Source organism: Cheilinus undulatus, linkage group 3 (genome assembly GCF_018320785.1).
Source record: "Cheilinus undulatus linkage group 3, ASM1832078v1, whole genome shotgun sequence".
NCBI classification, from domain to species: Eukaryota; Metazoa; Chordata; class Actinopteri; order Labriformes; family Labridae; genus Cheilinus; species Cheilinus undulatus.
Window position 1 is genome coordinate 15,919,933 of NC_054867.1, and position 19,771 is coordinate 15,939,703.

The 19,771-nt window shown below is 37.4% G+C and overlaps 2 protein-coding genes across 2 annotated transcripts; both read right to left on the reverse strand.

Annotated features, from left to right (window-relative positions):
• Positions 1-1,760: 1,760 nt before the first annotated feature.
• On the reverse strand, positions 1,761-9,491 carry tfe3b (transcription factor binding to IGHM enhancer 3b). Its single transcript, XM_041782770.1, has 9 exons — positions 9,328-9,491; positions 7,338-7,563; positions 7,020-7,244; positions 6,410-6,505; positions 5,610-5,721; positions 5,450-5,506; positions 4,520-4,595; positions 4,216-4,363; positions 1,761-3,841 (listed from the first exon to the last, which is right to left on the reverse strand). Exons 2-9 carry the CDS (start codon positions 7,527-7,529, stop codon positions 3,380-3,382), a joined length of 1,368 nt encoding a protein of 455 aa, XP_041638704.1. The 5' UTR covers positions 7,530-7,563; positions 9,328-9,491; the 3' UTR covers positions 1,761-3,379.
• Positions 9,492-11,425: 1,934 nt separating this feature from the next.
• gnl3l (guanine nucleotide binding protein-like 3 (nucleolar)-like) lies at positions 11,426-18,850 on the reverse strand. The gene is made up of 15 exons (XM_041778425.1): positions 18,772-18,850; positions 18,650-18,693; positions 17,981-18,079; positions 17,780-17,896; positions 17,613-17,696; positions 15,933-16,068; positions 15,704-15,807; positions 15,437-15,581; positions 15,271-15,358; positions 15,015-15,192; positions 14,791-14,933; positions 14,549-14,685; positions 12,583-12,749; positions 12,322-12,496; positions 11,426-11,518 (listed from the first exon to the last, which is right to left on the reverse strand). Exons 1-15 carry the CDS (start codon positions 18,782-18,784, stop codon positions 11,451-11,453), a joined length of 1,698 nt encoding a protein of 565 aa, XP_041634359.1. The 5' UTR covers positions 18,785-18,850; the 3' UTR covers positions 11,426-11,450.
• Between the last annotated feature and the right edge of the window lie 921 nt (positions 18,851-19,771).

Genomic DNA, 19,771 nt, shown 5'->3' on the forward strand with positions numbered 1-19,771 from the left:
AAGTAGTGAGTAAAAATGAACACCAAAGCCAGAATGAGGAGGTCCAAGCTTTCTGCTAACAATGTGAAACTTGTCAGTGGTTTTTCTTTGACAACATATGACAGTCAGTGGAACATAGTGAGAGAATGAGTCAACTTTTCATCCCAAATCAGCTGTTTCATTTTGTTTTAGAATAAGCCACAATTTATGATTAACCAACCCAGTCAGAAATTCATACTCTGAATCTCCAGCTGGGGGTTTATTATACACTGTTATATTTCATTAAGGAAAGATGAAATTTTACAATACAAGCCCCTTGGGTATTTCAAATAATGACTCAGTACTCATTACTTTGAAACCATTTTTGCTTGAGTAGATTTATAGATTAGTAGTTTTTCTTCCACATAAGTAGATTTTAACCAAAGTAACTGTACTTTTACTATCACATCTGCAAAGGCACCATCAATACTAAGATGTACATAGAGGTTTTAGAGCAACATAAAAGATGTGGCTGTTAGATAATGAGACTTCCCTTATGAGGATAAAACCATGTGGTTCACAGTCACTCTGAGTGCTGTATATTAGAGGTTGGATATTCACGAACAACTGCTGTAAGTTCAAAGAAGTTCCCAGTGAAAGAGTGCTGGCATTAGACTGGCCTACATGAAGTCCAGACCTGTCTCCAATTGTCCAGACTTTTTTGGAACATGTTGCAGGCACTCCTTTCACAACGTGAGTATATTTAAAAAAAATAATAATAAAAATAAAATTATATATATATATATATATATATATCTTTGACTTTTAAATATCTTGTCTTTGGACAGTATTCAATTGAATGGGGGTTGAAAAGGAGTTTCAATTCACTGCATTTTTTTAATTCACATTTTACAAAATGTTCCAATTTTTTTGGGCTTCACAGAAACTGAACTTTCTTCTTCTCTTGTTTTACAGAATCTTTAACACAAGACACAAGTATTTCAGAGCATACCTCTGCTGATGACACACAAATATCCACAACTGAGATCTTTAGGGAAGTGCCCGTATTCCCAAATAAAACAATAGGTAAATATATAAAAAATTCTATTTTAGATGCTTTTTCTGCTAAAAATCTGTTGTTTAAGCTTGACTGTTAAAATAACCTTAATTCATAATCAATAAGGGGGAGTGACAGGGTCAGTATCCATCACCAGCCTGTGCTCTGTGGAAAAAGATCAGCCGAAGCCTCTATATACCCTACTGTCTCCTTCTATGGAGGTCTGCACAGTCTATGAAGACAGTCAATCTTTCAATCCCATCAACAAGAGTCAAGACAGCCTCAAAACTATGACTGTCCACATGGAGCCAGATAGTGATGGTAAGGACAAAAACTAATGTGGACTGGATTCATTTTTTATCTTTCTATTTCCATGAACTGAAGCTTTCTACTGTTCCTTTTTGTCTTCCTCATTTCCTTCTTTCCTGAGACCTCTGTGCTGCCATCCTTCTGGCCTGCCTCTTCTGCCACCCTCTCGACTGTTTACTTTCCACAATGAGGGGGTGTAACGAGAGCATTTGGGCTCTGTGCTCATATCTGTGCGGCTGCGAGCCTCCCACCCTTCAGCCCCTACTGGACATTGCCGGCCACTGTGGATGTCTGGGCGTTCACTGCTGCCAGTGTGAATGTCACGTCTGTGATATCTGCCTCCAGGCTACAGAGTGCCTGGACCTCGCTATGGAAATCTCTCAAATGCTTTACCATTGATGCTGGCTTCCAGTAAATAACCACATCAATACATAAATCTCTGGGAATCATTTATTTGTTAAAATCGTCCAAAAGCCAACTTGTAGGGACAAGACACAAATGCTACCTGTTTATGGTTAACAGTCAATGCTAGCACTCCAATATATATCAGGGTAAGACCATTGTAATATTGTTTTTGAGGAAAAAGATGACCATTGGAACAACACAGCAGCATTAAGCTATGGAGTAGAGCTGCTTTTAGCTCAAAAAAAAAGGAGAAGTTCTTGGTGAACAAACCCGGACACCTTAAAACATTTAACAACCAAAGAAATGTGTGCCTAGATTTGCTTTCAGATTTATCACAGCTTAAAGAATAGCTTAAATGTATTACTTTAAGATTGTGTTAAAGTACAGTGCGTCAGTATGAAATCAAAACACATTCATTTACTTTACATAATGTACTTAGCATTTAACAGATTGAATGCCATTCAAGAGTTTGTGGCAAATAATTGCATTGGAGGTTTCTCACAACAAACAGTTATACCTTATCATTTAAGATGTGAGGCTAGTGGTTGCTTTAAAATAGGGCTGAAGCCCTCTGAATTCATAACACAATGAGCAATAATAGTTATCAGATATATTACTTTTGATTAAAAAAAAAGAAAAGTATCACTCAGTGATCGCCGAGGTTAATGGAGACAAAAAGTGACAAAGACAACACAGGTTTTAGTCTGAAGAAACTACTTATTTAACTATTTTTCAGATGTATAAAAACGTAAAAACAGTACTACTGAAAAAGGAAAACAAATGTTCTGCTTCTCCCACACTGTCTTGCGCTTTATTGACTAAGTGTGTATGTTCAAAAATAAAATGCTGATTTGTAATTTGTAGCTACTCCGGAAGAAGTCCTGCTTTGGCTAACTAGCTGCAGCAGCAAGTGATTTCCCACTGCTTTTAAGGATTATTACAAGTACATGCAACCTGGACATCCACTTTGTGTAATAGTAATAAAAACAGACAAAAGCTCTCATAAAATGCATAGACTGCCATAAAATAAGGTGCAATAAAATTGCTCAAAATAAAACATTCTTATTTACAATATGCAGAAAATATTTCACAATGAGCCAATTCTTTATACAAAGATCCCTTCTGTAGCTGCTGGTGAAAAAACCAACATGGAGGAGCATGTGAATGCTACTAATAAACCCTGATTCCAGTCAGTTAAAAAATAAAAACTACATATACTGTGTGTTGGCATCTCTTGATCAGTTTGTTATGCCAGTGTTGTTATGAAAAACAAACCTCACAGCTTTCTTCAATATAAAAGAAGCACATTCTAAATTCAAGCAAACTTTTTTGTCCCTCTTACACGTCCAAAAGAAAATCCTTTTATGAATGTGTTTCTTAATGCCATGCCCCTATTATACATGAATTCCATTTAATAAGATTGCATTTCTAAACACAGACATAAAACATCTGACCTCCTCCAAACAGGAGCTAAAATAATTAGGTCTATATGGCAAAAATATTTGTTAGTTATGATCTTATTGTTAGCTACTTTGCTTTTCTAAGTTCAGTTCTACAGTCTCATAAATAGACTTACTTTATTTAAGAATAGAGCTCACTCTCTGACATTCTTGTCCCTGCATACAGTCTCTGACAGCCCCCCAGAGCTCATCACAAGTCCTCATCCATTTCAAGGCTGCTCCTGCGACTGCTGGTTTTAGAGGCACCTGGTGACAAGGGAGAAAATAGCGGATCGACCACTCTCTCTGGAGACAGGGTGCATCCGTCATCCATAAGAATGTCTCCCAAGCCCACGTCAGGGTACAGTGTTGAGGCAGAGGTGTCGTCGAGCTCTGCAAAGCTCAGGCTGCCCAAGTCCAGGGGGCTGCTGATGGTAACTCCTGCAGGAGAGTCTGAGGAGGGCGGGGACAGGAAGGAGGCTGGGAGAGGTTGTCCAATGGCTGCTGCGCCAATACTGAGGAGGTTCTGGGAGGTGGCCCCTCCTGTACCTGCAGTCAAAGATTGGCTGCTGTGCTGGACCTGCTGCTGGAGCAGGGACGGGTCAGGGCTCAGACCAGAGGAGATGCTATTGGGTGCGGAGAGGCCGTGGAGCCGTGCCTGCATTTCCAGCTCCTGTAAGAACAGCAGCACATTTACATGAACAAAGGTCGAACTCCTCAGAGTAGGCAGCAAGAGTTCAGCTCCAACCCTTGACTACTCTAAGCATGATATTTCCCTCTAAGTGATTACTGACTCTTCCCACTTTGCTGTCTCCCAATTAAAGGCATAAAAGCAAAAACATCTATTCTACACAGAGACAGGCTTAGTTGCAAGCTATCTTAAATCTGTAATAAACACAATACAGCTTACAGTTGCACATTTGCTTCATTGGCTGCAGAAATATGTATGACATCTGCCAAAGTTTTACAACCACAAGTCATCTACTGCTATTGTGCTTATGTCTTGTTAATGTCACCTTCAAATATAGTACACAGACATTTACTAACCTGGATGCGTAACAGTAGACTGTGGTTTGCCTGCTCCAGTTTTTTCTGACGCATCTCAATGTCTTTGGCTCTCTGCTGCTCTTTTTGTAACTTCCTGATGTAGTCTACTGATGCTTTCAGGATGGTGCCTTTATTCCAGCGCATCTCACTGTCATCATTGAGATAATTATGTGTCGAAGAGAGGGTGAAAAAAAGATTAAAAAATAAGTAAGATGGAACTTTTACACTATAACTGCAGTGATGTGTAAAATAAAAATACATTCATAAAAAAAAAATAGTATTCTGAAAACCAGATGGCACTTACGGGTCACTTGATTTGGGTATGAGAGTGCCCAGCTCCTTTATTCGGTCGTTAATGTTGAACCTCCGCCTCCTCTCAACTGTAGATAAGAAGGAAACAAGGAAGGAAAAAAGGACTTCAGCATATCTTCACCAATTAGGTACAGCATTCCTACACACTTTAAAAATTAAATCCAAGATGTTTAAAGACCCTTTTAATACCTGAACTGAGCAAAAATAATAACACTTTTTGTGCAGCAAACAATCAAAAATGAAAGGCATGCATGTTTTTGCAGTACACACACCAGGATGAAATTTTCTGATTTAAAATACTGTCAAAGAAATGTCATTAATACAAGGCAAAACACCAAAATTGTAGGATTTCTGGGACATTTGATGCATCTATTCTATCAATTTAACATATGGTGATATTTATCATAACACATATTCAGGTCTACTCACCTGATACTAAGTAGTTCCTTGATTAAAAAGGAGAATTACACTTTCTGTCAAAAAAAAGGGGCCTGTACATATTTTCTGGTAGGCCCAAGAGCTCTAACATGGACAAACAAATATGCAAAAGTATGATAAAAATCTTACAAAGTTGGCCAAAAAAAGGGCTTTTCTAAAGACAAGTCAAAGTGCCATCGAAAAATTAAGACATCTCTCCAGTAAAAATAAGACTTTTTATGGCCTTAAATTTCAAAAGTCCACTTGAAGACTTTTCAGTGATCTGCAGGAACCCTGTAGGTATCACTAGGACGGCGCACAGTGAGAGTAAGAGCATGACTAACAAGAAAAATGTGATTACTTATATGAAGATTGAATGACCCAAATGTTCGTTATCCAACATAAATAATTTGATTGTTCATCATCTCATAGTCGTCGTGTAAATCGCTCACACTGATTTAGATGTGAATACATGTAAATAAAGACAAATGAAAGCCCAACTCACTGAGATTGTGGTTATCTTTCTTCTGCCTTTCTTTCATAAGTGCTTTGGCATCTGCATCTGAAAGACAAATTCAGTGAAAAACCATCAAACAGTTGAAAGAAAAAGAGCCATGTCTACATGAAAAAAAGCAAAACATTTGATTGTGAAGAATTTAAATTACCGGTAATTTCCCTTTTAATTTTTGGGAGATCAGCTGGGCAGGAGTTGCTGACAGTGAGAGTAGGTGCTGCCATTCCAGGGCTATGGTAGACATCCAACAGATTTCCTGGGAGCTAAAGGAATAAAACAAATAAAGCAGAAAAACTATGTATAAATCCTGTTTCCCTGTATTTCTTACTTAAAAGCATCCAGTACCATGACTTTAATCCAAAATGAACCTTGTGTCATGAAATAAATGCTACTACATGTCACATAGTTTGAATATACCACTGACAAAGTAGAATGGCAGATCTGATTTAAGGATAAGGCACAAAATGCAATACTTAACATTAAATTCTCTCATATCAAGGCTGATAGTGGTACTATTTAAAAACAAACATAACAGAATTTACCTCAGTGTACTTTTTTTTCTTTTCCTCCAACAGCATCACCATAATCCTCATTTTTTTTTTTAAACTGCAAATTTTTGGCAAACTCTATATCCCAGAGATTAGTTGTTAACCATACAGCTACAAAGCACTTTAGAAGAGCACAATCCACTTTGTTTCGCTTCTCCCTGTCTTGTATCCACAGACAGTTTGGCTCCACCCTGGCAGCACTTTTGTGACGAATAGTAACCAAGTGACAAAAGTGTATATTTACTACTACGTCTTCAAGAATTCCTCACATGAAGGAGACCATCCATTCACAGGAAAAACAATTAGCACTAAATATTGCACATTAAGAACCACCTTAGGTCTTTTTATGCAAGTTCAGAAAACATATTTAAAAACACATCATCAAAAAAATCCTTAATCATACCGTGCTAGGCAGCTGAAGACCTGAGTCAATCAGGGTAATGATGTCATCATTATAACTGGATTCAAGACTAATGATGTCATCAATCACATCATCAATCTAAATGAAACACATGGAAGAAAACATCAGTTACTTGATTAGAAAGGCTTAGAAAACTTAATGAGCTTAATAAACATCTTTATATACTTTACCTAAAACAGTCAAGTAGACTATGAGAAGGCTGACTACCTTTAAGCTAACATAGCTTTTTTAGGAGTACAGTTGTTAAACACTTCTAAAGAGGCCTGATTTCAAAGATGTGTGCAAGAGAGGTTCTGGCTTGGTTAAACTGGGGGTGCAGTATTTAACATCTTATTGTGACAACAGGCCAACAAGGGTATGATAACAAAGGCATGCACCATGAAAGTGGTAGCTTTTGGTACATCGTTGCTTAGCAAACAAAAAGTAATTAAGCTAGAAGTGAGCAGTTGGTTTGACATTTTACTTCTCCAACTGCACTGTAAGTTTGCGGAAAGGCAACTCTTCATAAGGTTGTGTAACCTGCTGTCTCAGCAAATCAAAACCACACACAAGAAGTTAAAGCAGTCATTTTCAAAGCAGACATATGTCCTACTTCCTCCTTGTTGGATCCAATATTCAGCAGAGCCATAGGACTGTTTGGGGCGCTGCTGGCAGTTGGAGCAACTTCCGGGGCAGAACTGGACTGCGGCACAGGAGACACACCCATGGTCTGTGTGACTGCCATGTTTCCCAGAGTGGTTGAGAGGTATTGCTTCACCTGTTGCCTCTGTGCTTGCTGGATGTGGTACTTGGTGGGGTTCTCTAAGTGGGTCTGCACCTGAACATTTAAAGAGTTGTTAAGGGCTAATGCACTCACACTCTCAGACTTAAAAAAAAATAAGTCATACACATAGTAACAGAGCACTCTTACTTTAAGCACCTCCACAGGGACCTGTGCTGGTGGAGGACGGGAAACATTTGGGGACAGTGTGACAGAGATGGCTGGAGTGGAGTCAGAGGCCCGGAGCTGAGAGGCAGAGGCCTGCTGCTGGGCCTCACGTCTCTCCTGCTCCTGGGCTTGTTCTCGCATCAGTTGCTGGCGCAGTAAAACACGAGACGACATGGCTGAAGAGTAGTATCAAGATCTAGGAATGGAGCTGGACAGCAGAACAGGTGGTAGTAGTAGTCAATTTGAGCAAGTAATTTAACCTTAATAGACCACAAGACATCTTCTGTAGTAATGTGGTAAAACAATCTGGAGATCAATCCATGCATTAAGTCTAACATTTGAAAAATACTCTTCACAATTCTGAACCAAACATGATAAATGACTAAAAATGTCGGGGAAAAGTGACGTGGTACAGTGCAAAAGACTTTTTTTGAAATCTTACTGTAGGTGAATTTTATACAGCAAGTCACAGGGGGGTTTCAGCTTTTTCAATTTTTAATTATTCTAAATACATTACACAGATTTTAACATTACATAAAGGAACAAAATTACACAGAAAATTACACTCTTAATTAGAGCCTTCTGAGAGCCCAAAAGTGTTTTCTAGAGCTGGACAATTTGGGAACGTTATCTAATTTAGATTTTTCATCCAATATTGGGACTTAATATGTTCCTCATCATATGCATTTCTTAAGAAAGAAGCATTAAGCATTATTTTTTTATAATGAACACAATATTTGGAAGTACAAACTATTGCTAAACAATTCAGAAAACAATATCTAAGTACAATTATTTTGAGCCAGTGCAAATTTGCTATGAATTGAAGGGAGTGATGACTTCATTACTTGAATTTACAACAAGACAAACATATTAAAACAAGGAAAGCTAATTCTTTTTTTTTTTTTTTTTTTTGCAAATTATTCTAGTAAAAATTGACACTACTGGCTCTGTTAGCATGATATGTAGCACATTACATCTCTACCTCAAAAATTTGTACTTAAAACCACACTTAAGGTCAAAGAAATGTTGCAACTTCTGTAATTTGAAAGTTGCATTCAGACATATTGTGAATAAATATAACATTCATTTAATTGCACAGGTCTAGTATGCAAGTAATGACGGAGATCAATACCCAACTTCCTCTTCCTCTACACAGTTAGACTTATTACTGCTTTATTTTCTGAAACCCAGCACAAACAATACATGCTTTAGCATTACACATTTCTCTAAACTCACTAAAAACAATCATTCTTTATGTTATTAAGACATTTCCTTCACCTAAACAGTTTCCATTGAGCTACTAGCTGGCACTGAACTCTTATATAATAGTGCATCTGTGTACATTCAGATCACCGCCACCTCTCAGATACTCTACATAAGACAACACGAACCTTCCGCAATACATTTCTCCATTCACTTAACCTACATGTCAAACCTCATCATTTCGTTTTAGTTGTAACTGGCTGTCAGCCTTGCCCCTGCGTTCTGGTAGCGGCTTCCCCTGAGTCTGGGTCAGATGAGGGAAATGGGTGATGGTTCCATTCAATACACCATTAAAACATACTATAAAATGATGCGTCACCTCAGGTCATTTAAAGCTTGGGAAAACATTCACAGCGATATATCTGGTGCTTAGCTAAAACACTCACTAGCTAGCTGTTTGGTAATCTCTATTTTTAGCGAGGGCTAGCCTGACGACTTGACAGCTCAGCGCTGCTCCCGGGCCCCCATCAACGCGCCTAGATAAACATCTACCGCTACCATATGATAACGTACACTGGAAGTAATTTCAACTAGAAATATTTAATGTATTTTTCTAAAAACAACTGTGTTTAAACAGTACCGAAATACAGTCGTGTTGAAGTAAAAATAGGAAGTTGTAGTTAGCTAGTCAGCTAGGTAGCACCCTTTAGTTAACCAAGTGTTCACGCTGGCTTGTTTGGCAGCTTATTTACGTAAGGCAAACACGTACTGTGACAAAAGGCTTTCTGCAGGCAATCACAGCCACAAACCCCCAAAGTCCTCCGTTTTCAGGCCCATTTTTAAGTCGGCGACGATCTTCAACACAGTCGCTAACTAACTAGCCGCAGCGGTGTTGTTTATCCTGGGCCGACGGGCTGAGGTCATCCCACGCGTTACCCGGAAGTTCACAGCTGTGAGGGTTACAGATTTTCAAATCGGTCTGCACCTCTACAGTCTATGGTCTGCACGGTGCAAAGTCTTCAACTACACGACAACCAGTTTATTTAGGTTGAAAACGCACGCAATGGAAAGTGTTAATACTATTAACAGCGTTAGATTGTCTATAAAAGTATGAAGTGCTGTATGTGAAATATTTTAAATGATGGGGAAAACAGACAACAAAAGTTTGATCTTATTTTGGAAGCTGTTTTCAAATCTAGTCTCATTTTAAGAATAAGATGCCTTTAGATGTTGGTCATATGTTAGGTTTTTTTTAGCCATGCAGTTTTAGTCTAGTTCCAGCTGATAAATAACTCCAAAAACATTTTAGTCCAGTTGTACGAGTACTGTTATAATTTTCGATTATTTTCGATCAATTCATCACGGGAGGGAAAGCGATCTACATGTATGCTGAATAGTCTCACTGTGATGCCATCACACAACCGACATTTCTCTGAAACTTATCAGCCGTTCTGTAAAATTGATATAAATATAAAAACATGTACATCAATACTTTAATTACTTTGAAATACACAGCAGAAAATACTGACATCCCCTGAATGCTCTCTACCCAATTGTGGAAAATGGTTTTCAAAAAACATTTTAATAGTTTTAATCAACAAAATTAATACTGACTAACAATACAATTGCTGTAACTTAAGAAAAAAAAATCTAGATTTGCATTACTGTAATCTTTTTAAATTCAACAAAATACTGCAGCTCCAAATCACCTGTAGACTTAGAGTGGGGTATGGGGCAATCTCCCCATTGATGGCCTGATGTTTAAAAGATTTCATCAAAGTGCCTTCTTGAGTGCCCCCCTAGAGTGCAAAACATGGAAATGAACCTTCAGCACCCTTCAAGCAGTTAAAATGTGCTAAGTTGCCCTAAATCAGTGGTTCTCAACTGATGGGTCAGGACCAAAAAGTGGGTCGCAAAACTCTTTCCAGTGGGTTGCATGTGCCAGAAATTCTATATACACAAACCCTACGCAAACATAGGGGAAATTTATACATGTATTGTTTACGTTTTCCAATGTTTATGCAAACAAGATTTCTCCTTATTTGGCTCCCTTTCTTTTGGATAACACTGCTGGTTTTCCCAAGATAACAAGGAAATTCTTCGAGAAATTACTAAATCTCAATGCTGTCTCTGGAAAACAAGGCATGTGTATGCAAGTCCTTCTGTAATGATGTCCTTCAGACAGGTTTGTTTTGCCTTGTGTCTTTGTTCAATGTGAATTTTCTATTTAGGTTCTTAATTTTTACTTGTTTTTATTAAATCATTTTGAGTGGTTAAACACTCAAAAATCTAGGTTGTGATTTCTCTTGAGGTGGCTGTCCTGGGTCCAGATCCCCAACAAGTTGAGAACCACTGGCCTATAGGTTGTCTTCCAGTAATCAAAACTTGATAAAGTACCCTCTAAGATGCTCTTTCATGAACAAAATGTGATTAAGTGCATTGTAGGGTGCTTATCCAATGGACAAAATGTGAAACTTCCTCCTAGGTCACCCTCCCCTACCCTGAACAAGCTCTTTAAAATACTGTGTTTACCATATTGCTGGTAACACCTACCTCATTAGAGCGATCATTCTTGAAACTGAAGCCAAAATTATCTTTCATACTTTTGTGAAATACATGGTTAATCAAACAGTTCATAATTCCTTGTCTGTTTTAATACATAGGTGCAGCTGGTACAGTCACAGAATAAAAAATCTTTAATCCTAGCCAAGGTTTGTAACTCATTCAACCATAAATAAGACAACTTGCTGTTGCTGAACTACATTTAACAAGTGTCCTTTGTAATATTTTTTACCCCTGCCCCGCAAGTAACTTCTGTTCACCGTTACCCCACACAAAAACAAATGAATAAGTAAAAAAGGCAAAGCTTAATTTTTTCAGATTATTTATTTTTTAACTATCTGAAAATGAGAAATCCATTGCAGCTGTCAAGGTGTCGGAGAGTTTGGTGGCAATTTTGTCTAAAAAGGGGAGAAGAAAAATTACTGATTAAAATGCATACCAGCCATAGAGAAAACACATTGCTTGTATCAGACATCTTTATGACTAGGGCTAAATTTAAATTTATATGTCTGCTTCTCAAGACATTAAAGTCTTATTCAATTTGGCATTTTGTTATCCAAAATTAGATGATGATAAACAGTACATACAAGTTTATACAACAGCATGTTATCTTTTTTAAGCAAAACTGAGTTTTTTCTACTTTCTTTAATAACTGGTCTGACTATCTGAAGATACTTTGAAATCATATTAACAAAAATACAGCACAAAAATTATATAAAGTATTAGAAGAAAGGCTGAACAATTTGCAAAAATAATCAAATTGCATTTTTTCCCACAGTATTACGATTGCGATTTAATATGTCATTATTCTAAGGTACCTCATCTTATATATTTTTTAAACAAATACAGGCAAAAATCATTCTATATTATAACCAGCACGTTATTAGATAAATTAAACTAGGGGTGAAAACTTTTTAATTAGCACATTAAAGGGAATGATCATTTTTGTTATTTTTGTTTTGATCAAGAAAAAAACGTATACATGAACAAAAAAAGTGGGACTTTTGTAAGCCCTACAGAAAAAGACACTTGAATGTTTGCATAATGTGTGGAGCATAAAATCTCAGCTGGAAAAACTTCTATCAAACTGATTTTTTGAAACATTTCAGGTCAAAGAAACATTGCACTGTCTGCAATTTATAACTGCAGCAGGTCATATTGCCATTTAATTTAATTAGCAAGACCAAATATTTATGCAAACCTGCTCTTTTCTGTTGCTTTTTCCTTTTCTTGCTGGCTGCAAGGAGTGCTTGTCCCTGCTGAAGAGGATCTACATTTAATATATCCTTCAAACTTGGAGCCCTTAATGTAGGATCATTTTCTGTAGAGTCAGCCTTTGACTTTGAAGATTTTATCTCCACAGTCATTGGTCCGAACTGCCATGGGAAGGACAGGAGGTTTGATTAAACAAAGAAAATTAAATTAATTAAGCTCTTAAGTTTTGAGGAGGACTGTCTCAAACCTCTGGGTCTTGATCATCCTCCATGGACTCAGTTTCATCTTTAAACTCTGACTCTTCACACGCCTTCTCTGCCAAGTCCAAATCAGAGGGGGGATCACTCTGACCACCTTGGGTCATTCCAGTGGTTTCCATGCAAAATCCCATTTGGATATCAGGGCAAGATGACTCTGTAACATGAAGAGGAGCAAATCCAAATTATGAGAAGGGATACACGGAATACAGGTCTACAGTGCCGGTCTAATGCTTTGACTAAATCATAAGGTAAACATCTGCCACTAGGCAGGGCTGTATCTGCTGTTAATAAGTACTGTTATACGGTAATACAGCCCAGGGGTCTCATAAATAAAACTGTGTGTAGATTCCACACTAAAAGTCATGTGAGCCCAAACTGCGCCAAAACTAATTCAGATTTAGAAAGCTGTGTCCATGCACATCTTCATACAAATCTCTTTATAAATCTGGATCCACCTGGAAATGTGTACACACAGATCTGTCTCCTGTTTTACACACCTCCATTAAGCCTTTACCGATAAATGCTAAACTTATCCTAAATGCAAAATTAAAATGTATATAATTGACAACCAGAAGAAAGTCGGAGAAAATTAACTTTCTGACACCGAAACTAAAAGGAAGTGCAGTTAGACAACACTCATTGTTCCGAGAACAGTCACTAAAAAAGCCGACACCATGTAGCGGCTGCACACGCTCTTACAGTGCCATTGAGCATTACCCATGAGTCTCACTGCTGAATTTATTTATAAAGCCCACACTTATATCTTCGCATAATGTCAGATCTCTCCTCCCTTATAGGACATTATTAAAGAGAGTTCTGATCGATCACTACAGGATATCAACAAATGAGTCTGATCGATGTATTAAGGTGTTTTTTCATTTACTTTTTTTATCCTGCACAAACTATGACAGACTATGAGAATATATTAAGATGGTGTGAGAGCTATCCTGGCTTTTTTTACACACTTTGCTCAACTGTACAAATAAATAAATGCAGGGGATAAAGATGTGCACAGTGATTAGTGATTAGTGATTAGAGGGCAAAGAAGAATCGATGCGGAGCAGATACTCTGTCTCTGTTTTATCAGTGTGACTTACAGCAAAGTAAAATGCATTAACAATCCCACTGTGATAAAGAAATAATAAAAGTAGTTGCACTGGTGTTAAGATTTCTACATTCAATGATGGCGTTACAGTTTGTCCTCTTATGCTCGGGGTGAATGGAGGTAAGACTTTGATAATGAAACATATGGCAGGTTTTTAAAAAGTGAAATATTAAAACATTTTCAGATTAAGGAGAAAAATATGGCTCACTAGGCATGCATACAAATAAAACTGTCTGTTTATGATGTCGATAGAGGAATAAAGTTTGTATTTAGTGACATATATTGTTTTAGATGCATTCATATCTGAAGAATGCAGGAGTAGCACTTCTGGCTCCCTCGATTGAAGTCTGTGTGATTTTTTACTTTTTCTTTTTCTTTTTTCACTTTGAATAAAATAAACTGTACAGGGCCCCACTTTTAAATTATATATATTGTTACATTTTAATAAAGCGCCCCTCGCTAAAGGGCACCTAACTAGGACTACAGTGTTTTAATACACTGAGCACAGAAACCTCGCCTGCAGTCATTTCCTCTCACAAGACATGCAGGTGGTGACGCTAAGATCAGTCAAATGTGTTGGAGTTCAGTATAGCATGACATTAGATTTTTACTCAGAATTACATTTACAAACCAAATATGATGCTTATATTATTCATTTATGAAAATTATTTTATAAACAAAACGTGTAGGTTTCAGAAACTTTTACTGAACACAGATCTTGACAGACTGAAACCAAAACACTGACAGCTTCATAATGTTTTTCTGAGATTACCTGCCATAGGAACTGCTTTTTGCCATACAAAGCAACATTAAAACTGTTTTTTTAATTTCATGATTATTATTTTTACCTGCAAGAACCTCCTGATTTCCCTTTTCCAGCTCGTCCCAGTCAAAGGCTTTACCCATCTCTGTAACAATCTCAGCACTGACATGTGTGGGCAGAGTGTGTGTCTCTGGAGGGTGTGTGAAGTAGCTGATCCGTCCTCTAGATGATGAGAAGTGATGTAGAAGAGACAAGAACACAATACCATAAACAATGGTTGACTGTCTATTGTCAGTCCTATTCAATCTTTAAAAATCATTCACCTACCCAGTCCAGTCCATTAGCACGCTCTTAGCTGCTTTGTCCGTGTCGGGCAGCCCCCCCTTTCTGAGTTTGCCTTGACGTCGAGCAAGCATGGCCAGGAACTCCAGGGCTGTGTGAAAGTCTGAGACTCCGTAGTGCTCCATGATCTGTACATCCAGCAAAATGACTGTAATGGCAGATTGACACAGGGATGCGTGTAACAAGCCTTTAACAATGCCAAGAAATACCTGAGCCTTGTTGCAGCGTCGCAGGATGGCTTCAACAGGTGGAAGGGGATCTACGAGCTGTTCAATTTTCACACAGTTCCGAAGAATCATTGCTGCATCAGTCGATGAAGTTGCCATGACGATGCCAGGACAATCCAGAAGCTTTATGTGTTTGTCCAAATGCACCTCCTGAAGGCACCTGAAATCCATCAACCAGTCTAAGAAAACCAGTAGGATCTCACAAGATCATTGAATCAAGCATTTACAGCATACTAACTTGGTGACACCAGGTGTGGCTCCAACGTTGCAAGCTCTAGCTCGTTTCAAACTGTTGATCAAGCTGCTTTTCCCCACGTTAGGAAAGCCTATAAAACAGTTCGGATATAGTTTCCCTCTGAAGCTTGCAGTATAGAAGCTAAGGAACTGATTGATGCTGTACTTACCTACAACACCTACGGTGATGGCTGTCTTTATGTCTAGATTTCGACAGTAGTTTCCCAGTAGCTTCATCAGGCAATCTGCTCCAATACAAGCACTGGTACTAAGAAGCTCTGTTGTGGCCTGTACCACTGGTACGTTACTGCGTTTCTGTACAATGCATGAAACAGAGGGAGAAAGTGTTGATGTGAATTCATGCTTTCTATAGCAGAAAATACCTAAATATCTATTAAGAGTTTAGATCATCTAAAGACAAATATTCAACATCATACCAAGTTCTTTGACTGTTGTTGTGTAGATGCTTTGAAAGCCACTGTAGGAAACTCATTACGAAGATATTTAATCCACTTTTCCACAATTTCCTTTGACACCAAATCTATGATCAAAATAAAGTTAAACATTACATACTTCCAAGGTACCACTGTAACTACTTTGCTATCCAAATATTTATGTATACAAATAAAGACAATTCCTGAGTATTGATTTCATCAAGAAACTTACCTATTTTATTCAGCACTAAAACAATCTTCTTGTTAGTTCCACTTTGAATGACTGCCTGCTCCACCTGGGGGCAACGACAGCCAAGAGGGTCTCGTGCATCCAAAACCTCCAAAATTACATCTGAGGCCTCCACTACCTGTGAAAGCATTAATGAATATGTTCAACTTTACTGTGTTCTCTTTAACTGAAGACATGATAAAAGGCAGATGAATGTATCTGCTGGATCTCTGGTAATTTGTAATAATCGCATGGGGTACCTTAAAATATTAATAGGGGCTGCATAAAAGATTGTTAGTGTTGACACAAATAGGTTATTAGTATTGCTTTTTAGTCAGTTATTTTTTCTACTGTTCATAAATGTCTTTATTTTACTTCATTTATTTAGTCAAACTCTACTTTACATATATACGTGTGCACACTGCTTCTCTTTTAATACGCACAAGGCTTCTGCTCTGTCCCTAAAGTCTTCTCTTTTACTACGCCTAATTTTATGTTAGTATTATTTAGCCGTACATTTCATGCATAACACAATATATGTTCAGTAAAACGTTGCTCAACATTCACTGGTTACGCTGCATCAGCTGATCTGCACTAGGAAGGCTATTGCACATGCACAATGATCCCAAAATAATAGTGTGCAGAATCATATCCATAGCATCAACTGTATAAAAACTATTTAAAATTACAGAAAGGGTTCATATTTAACAAGAGACATCTTGCTTCTCTCATACACTGATTGAAGGGATTTTTGACTTTTTTGTTTTTCTTCTCTTTCTGTCTGATCAGCTTCAGATATGCTCAGGGGACGCAACCTTGATGTGTAATCAAAGAGTTAGGGGAAACTGTTCATTGATTTATTGGTTATGAACAGCTTGCTACAGCTCTTATATATATATATATATAATAACTAAGTTATATGCACAGAGACATGAAGAGAAAGAGAGAGAGAGAGAGAGAGAGAACAGTTAAGTAGATGTTGTCTATTAGAAACTCTGGTTAACAGTATGTATAGGACACATGAAGACAACTTCCACTGCAGAGTGCCATGTAAACAACACTGCATTTTTTGTATGAACATTAGAAATAAAAATTCACTGTTTTCATTGCTGCAGCCATGATGCACAGTCACATTTTTATTCAGGTCTGTCTGTAAATTTGAGTACATTACAGAGTTTGCTTCTCCTATGCAAATGCATGGCACCGAACACTGATGTCAGAGGGTATTTGACAAATCATCAGAGGTCCACAGGTAATGCAAATCCCTTGAGAAGTGCTTTCTTTTGCCATGGTTTTATGGTGTTTAATTAATAAGATACATCTGTTTGTTACATCTTTTTCAAGAGGTGCAAGAAAGATGATCAGCAAAACATGCATACGCACGCCTACACAAATAGAGAGACAGATGACAATGAGGAATATCAGCTCTGATTGTGATTGGAAGAGTGGATAGTCTTCTTCAAAACACAAATGATGTCGTCAGCTTTCTTTCAGTCTACCAGTGGCATTATCCCTCTCTAGCATCAGGTTTTTATTAGAGCACCATGCCAGCTCTTTGATGGGAGCTTTGTCAGAAACAGTACACAAACAGCAGAATGATGAGCTAACTTGTACACCTGTCCTGTCTATATCAGATATGGGTCAGTTTGTGAAATACAGGACACAGTGTGACAATATACGTACCTTTTTAAATTCTCTGTAATATGCCTTTCTTGAATTCTCATTTTCAAAATTTACATGCTTCTCCAAACTCTGCATCTCTGTCTCCTGTAAATTCAATGACGAAAACAGACATCACCACTGAGATTTGTATTGTTTAAGTTGACGTGAATGCTATTAACAATATTTACCCTTTGCTCAAACTGCCTCTGTCTCTGCAGGATGTCATTTTGAAAGCTTTGTAAGTTTCTCCTCTTCATCAGCTCTTGCTCTCTGGAGATTTTCTGCCTTTCCTGAAACTCCTGAACCTAACGAGGAGAGAAATAAGTTGTGACTAAAAAAAATGCAATGGAACCTCATGGATGAAGAGGCAAAGTCTTTCAAGTATTTACCCTTTGCTTGCGGATTTCTTCTGGTTTTCTGTGGTCTCTGACATGCTTCTCTGGATTCTTTGTACGCCCTGGAGCATCAGCTTTTTGACCATCTTTACTCTATAGACAAAAAAAGGGCAAAAATGTGGTGAACTCCTCTTTAAAATCTTTGGAAATACATGTAAATTCACACAAAAAAGTATGTTAACAATGTACAGCACTGACTGACATACTTTGATACAGATCTGAAAATGCCTTGCTCTGCTAGCTTTTACCAACGCGTTTAAATATGCAACTTGTTTGTGCCTAGCAGTAAATGTCTGTACTTACGTAGTGTATAAACACTTGGCAGACATGCATGATAAGGCTCAGTGAAAAAGTCTGACTTGTCATTAAAATTATGATCAGCTAAGCTTAAGGAGTGATCGATCTTCACCATACACACTATTGCCTAGGCAGTATTTGTTATTGATGCCACTGACAGCCTATCTGATCCTTATTACAATGCTCTCAACGCGGAATTGCGGACGTGTTACGTTATCGCTAGAACACCTTTACGGTACTACGAGTTTATGTGATTTTATACAAGACAGTGACAACACAAAAAAAGAGAGCCGCACATCAATTGACAACCGAGTTGTTGTCTCTTAGCTTACCACAGTTAACATTAGCCGGATAGATAGCACTTACCTTAAACTTTCCGAGGAAGCCGAGCCGTTTGGCTCGTTTTTGCTCTGCAATAGACAAAACACATTTAAATTATTAAAGGTAAGAAACAGAGAGAAAGTCTGTATAAACAGTAGCATACGCACTAGCTTTCGACATGAAGTTTAGCCGAGCTGAAGTCCTCTCTTCACGTGTAAGGAATGAGGGTTGACATGAGCAGGCTCTGACGTCACACACTATATCCGGCAAATGTCAAAATAAAGGTGGGAACTTATCCATAATAAAATTACACCTACAGGCAAAGCAGTTTGGAATTCACATTTTGAAAATATAATTTGGAAGAAAGCTTGGTTATGACCCTCCCAATTCTGAGTGTCAAATAGAATTAAAGAAGTGCATGATTTTGCATAACATTTATCCTTGTAATATCCTGATATACAAGTCTGCAGACATAGATGCTAAATGCACTTGTTGTGGTAATGAACCTGAGACAATTATACATCTTCTTTACAAATGCCATTGTTGTTTTGGAATGAGAGAATTTTAGAGAATTTGGTATACAACAGAACCAAGAATCCTACTGAAATAAGACCAAAAGACATAATCACAAAATTTAAATCTAAAAATAAATCATTATGTTTCATAATGAACCTCATTATATTAATTGGCAAATTTCATATACATAAAGAAAAGTTCTCGAAGTCCTTCCCAAACTTTGATGTTTTCATGATATAATTAAATTCTTATATGACTACGTTACGACAAACTAAAAATATGAACGCGCTTTGTCATTTTACAATGAGTTACTTCCTGTAATTCCCAAATGACTTACTGTGACGCTTGTATAATCTTAATTTATTGTAATGTTTTATTTATGTTATCTTTTGTAATATTTTAAATTCTATCATTTTTATATACTTATTTGCTACCTTTGTACCATTATTTGTGATCTGGTATCCTGTTTTACTGATAGTCCTGACTTAATGTTCAATAAAATATTTTTTAAAAATTGAGAAAAAATGAATGAATAAATAAAGGTGGGAATTGACTCAGTTTGGAAATTTAGACCACATAATAAAATCTAACTTGAAATAATACCAACTACATATCTGAATCGTAATTGTGATACATAGCAAATGTATGTAT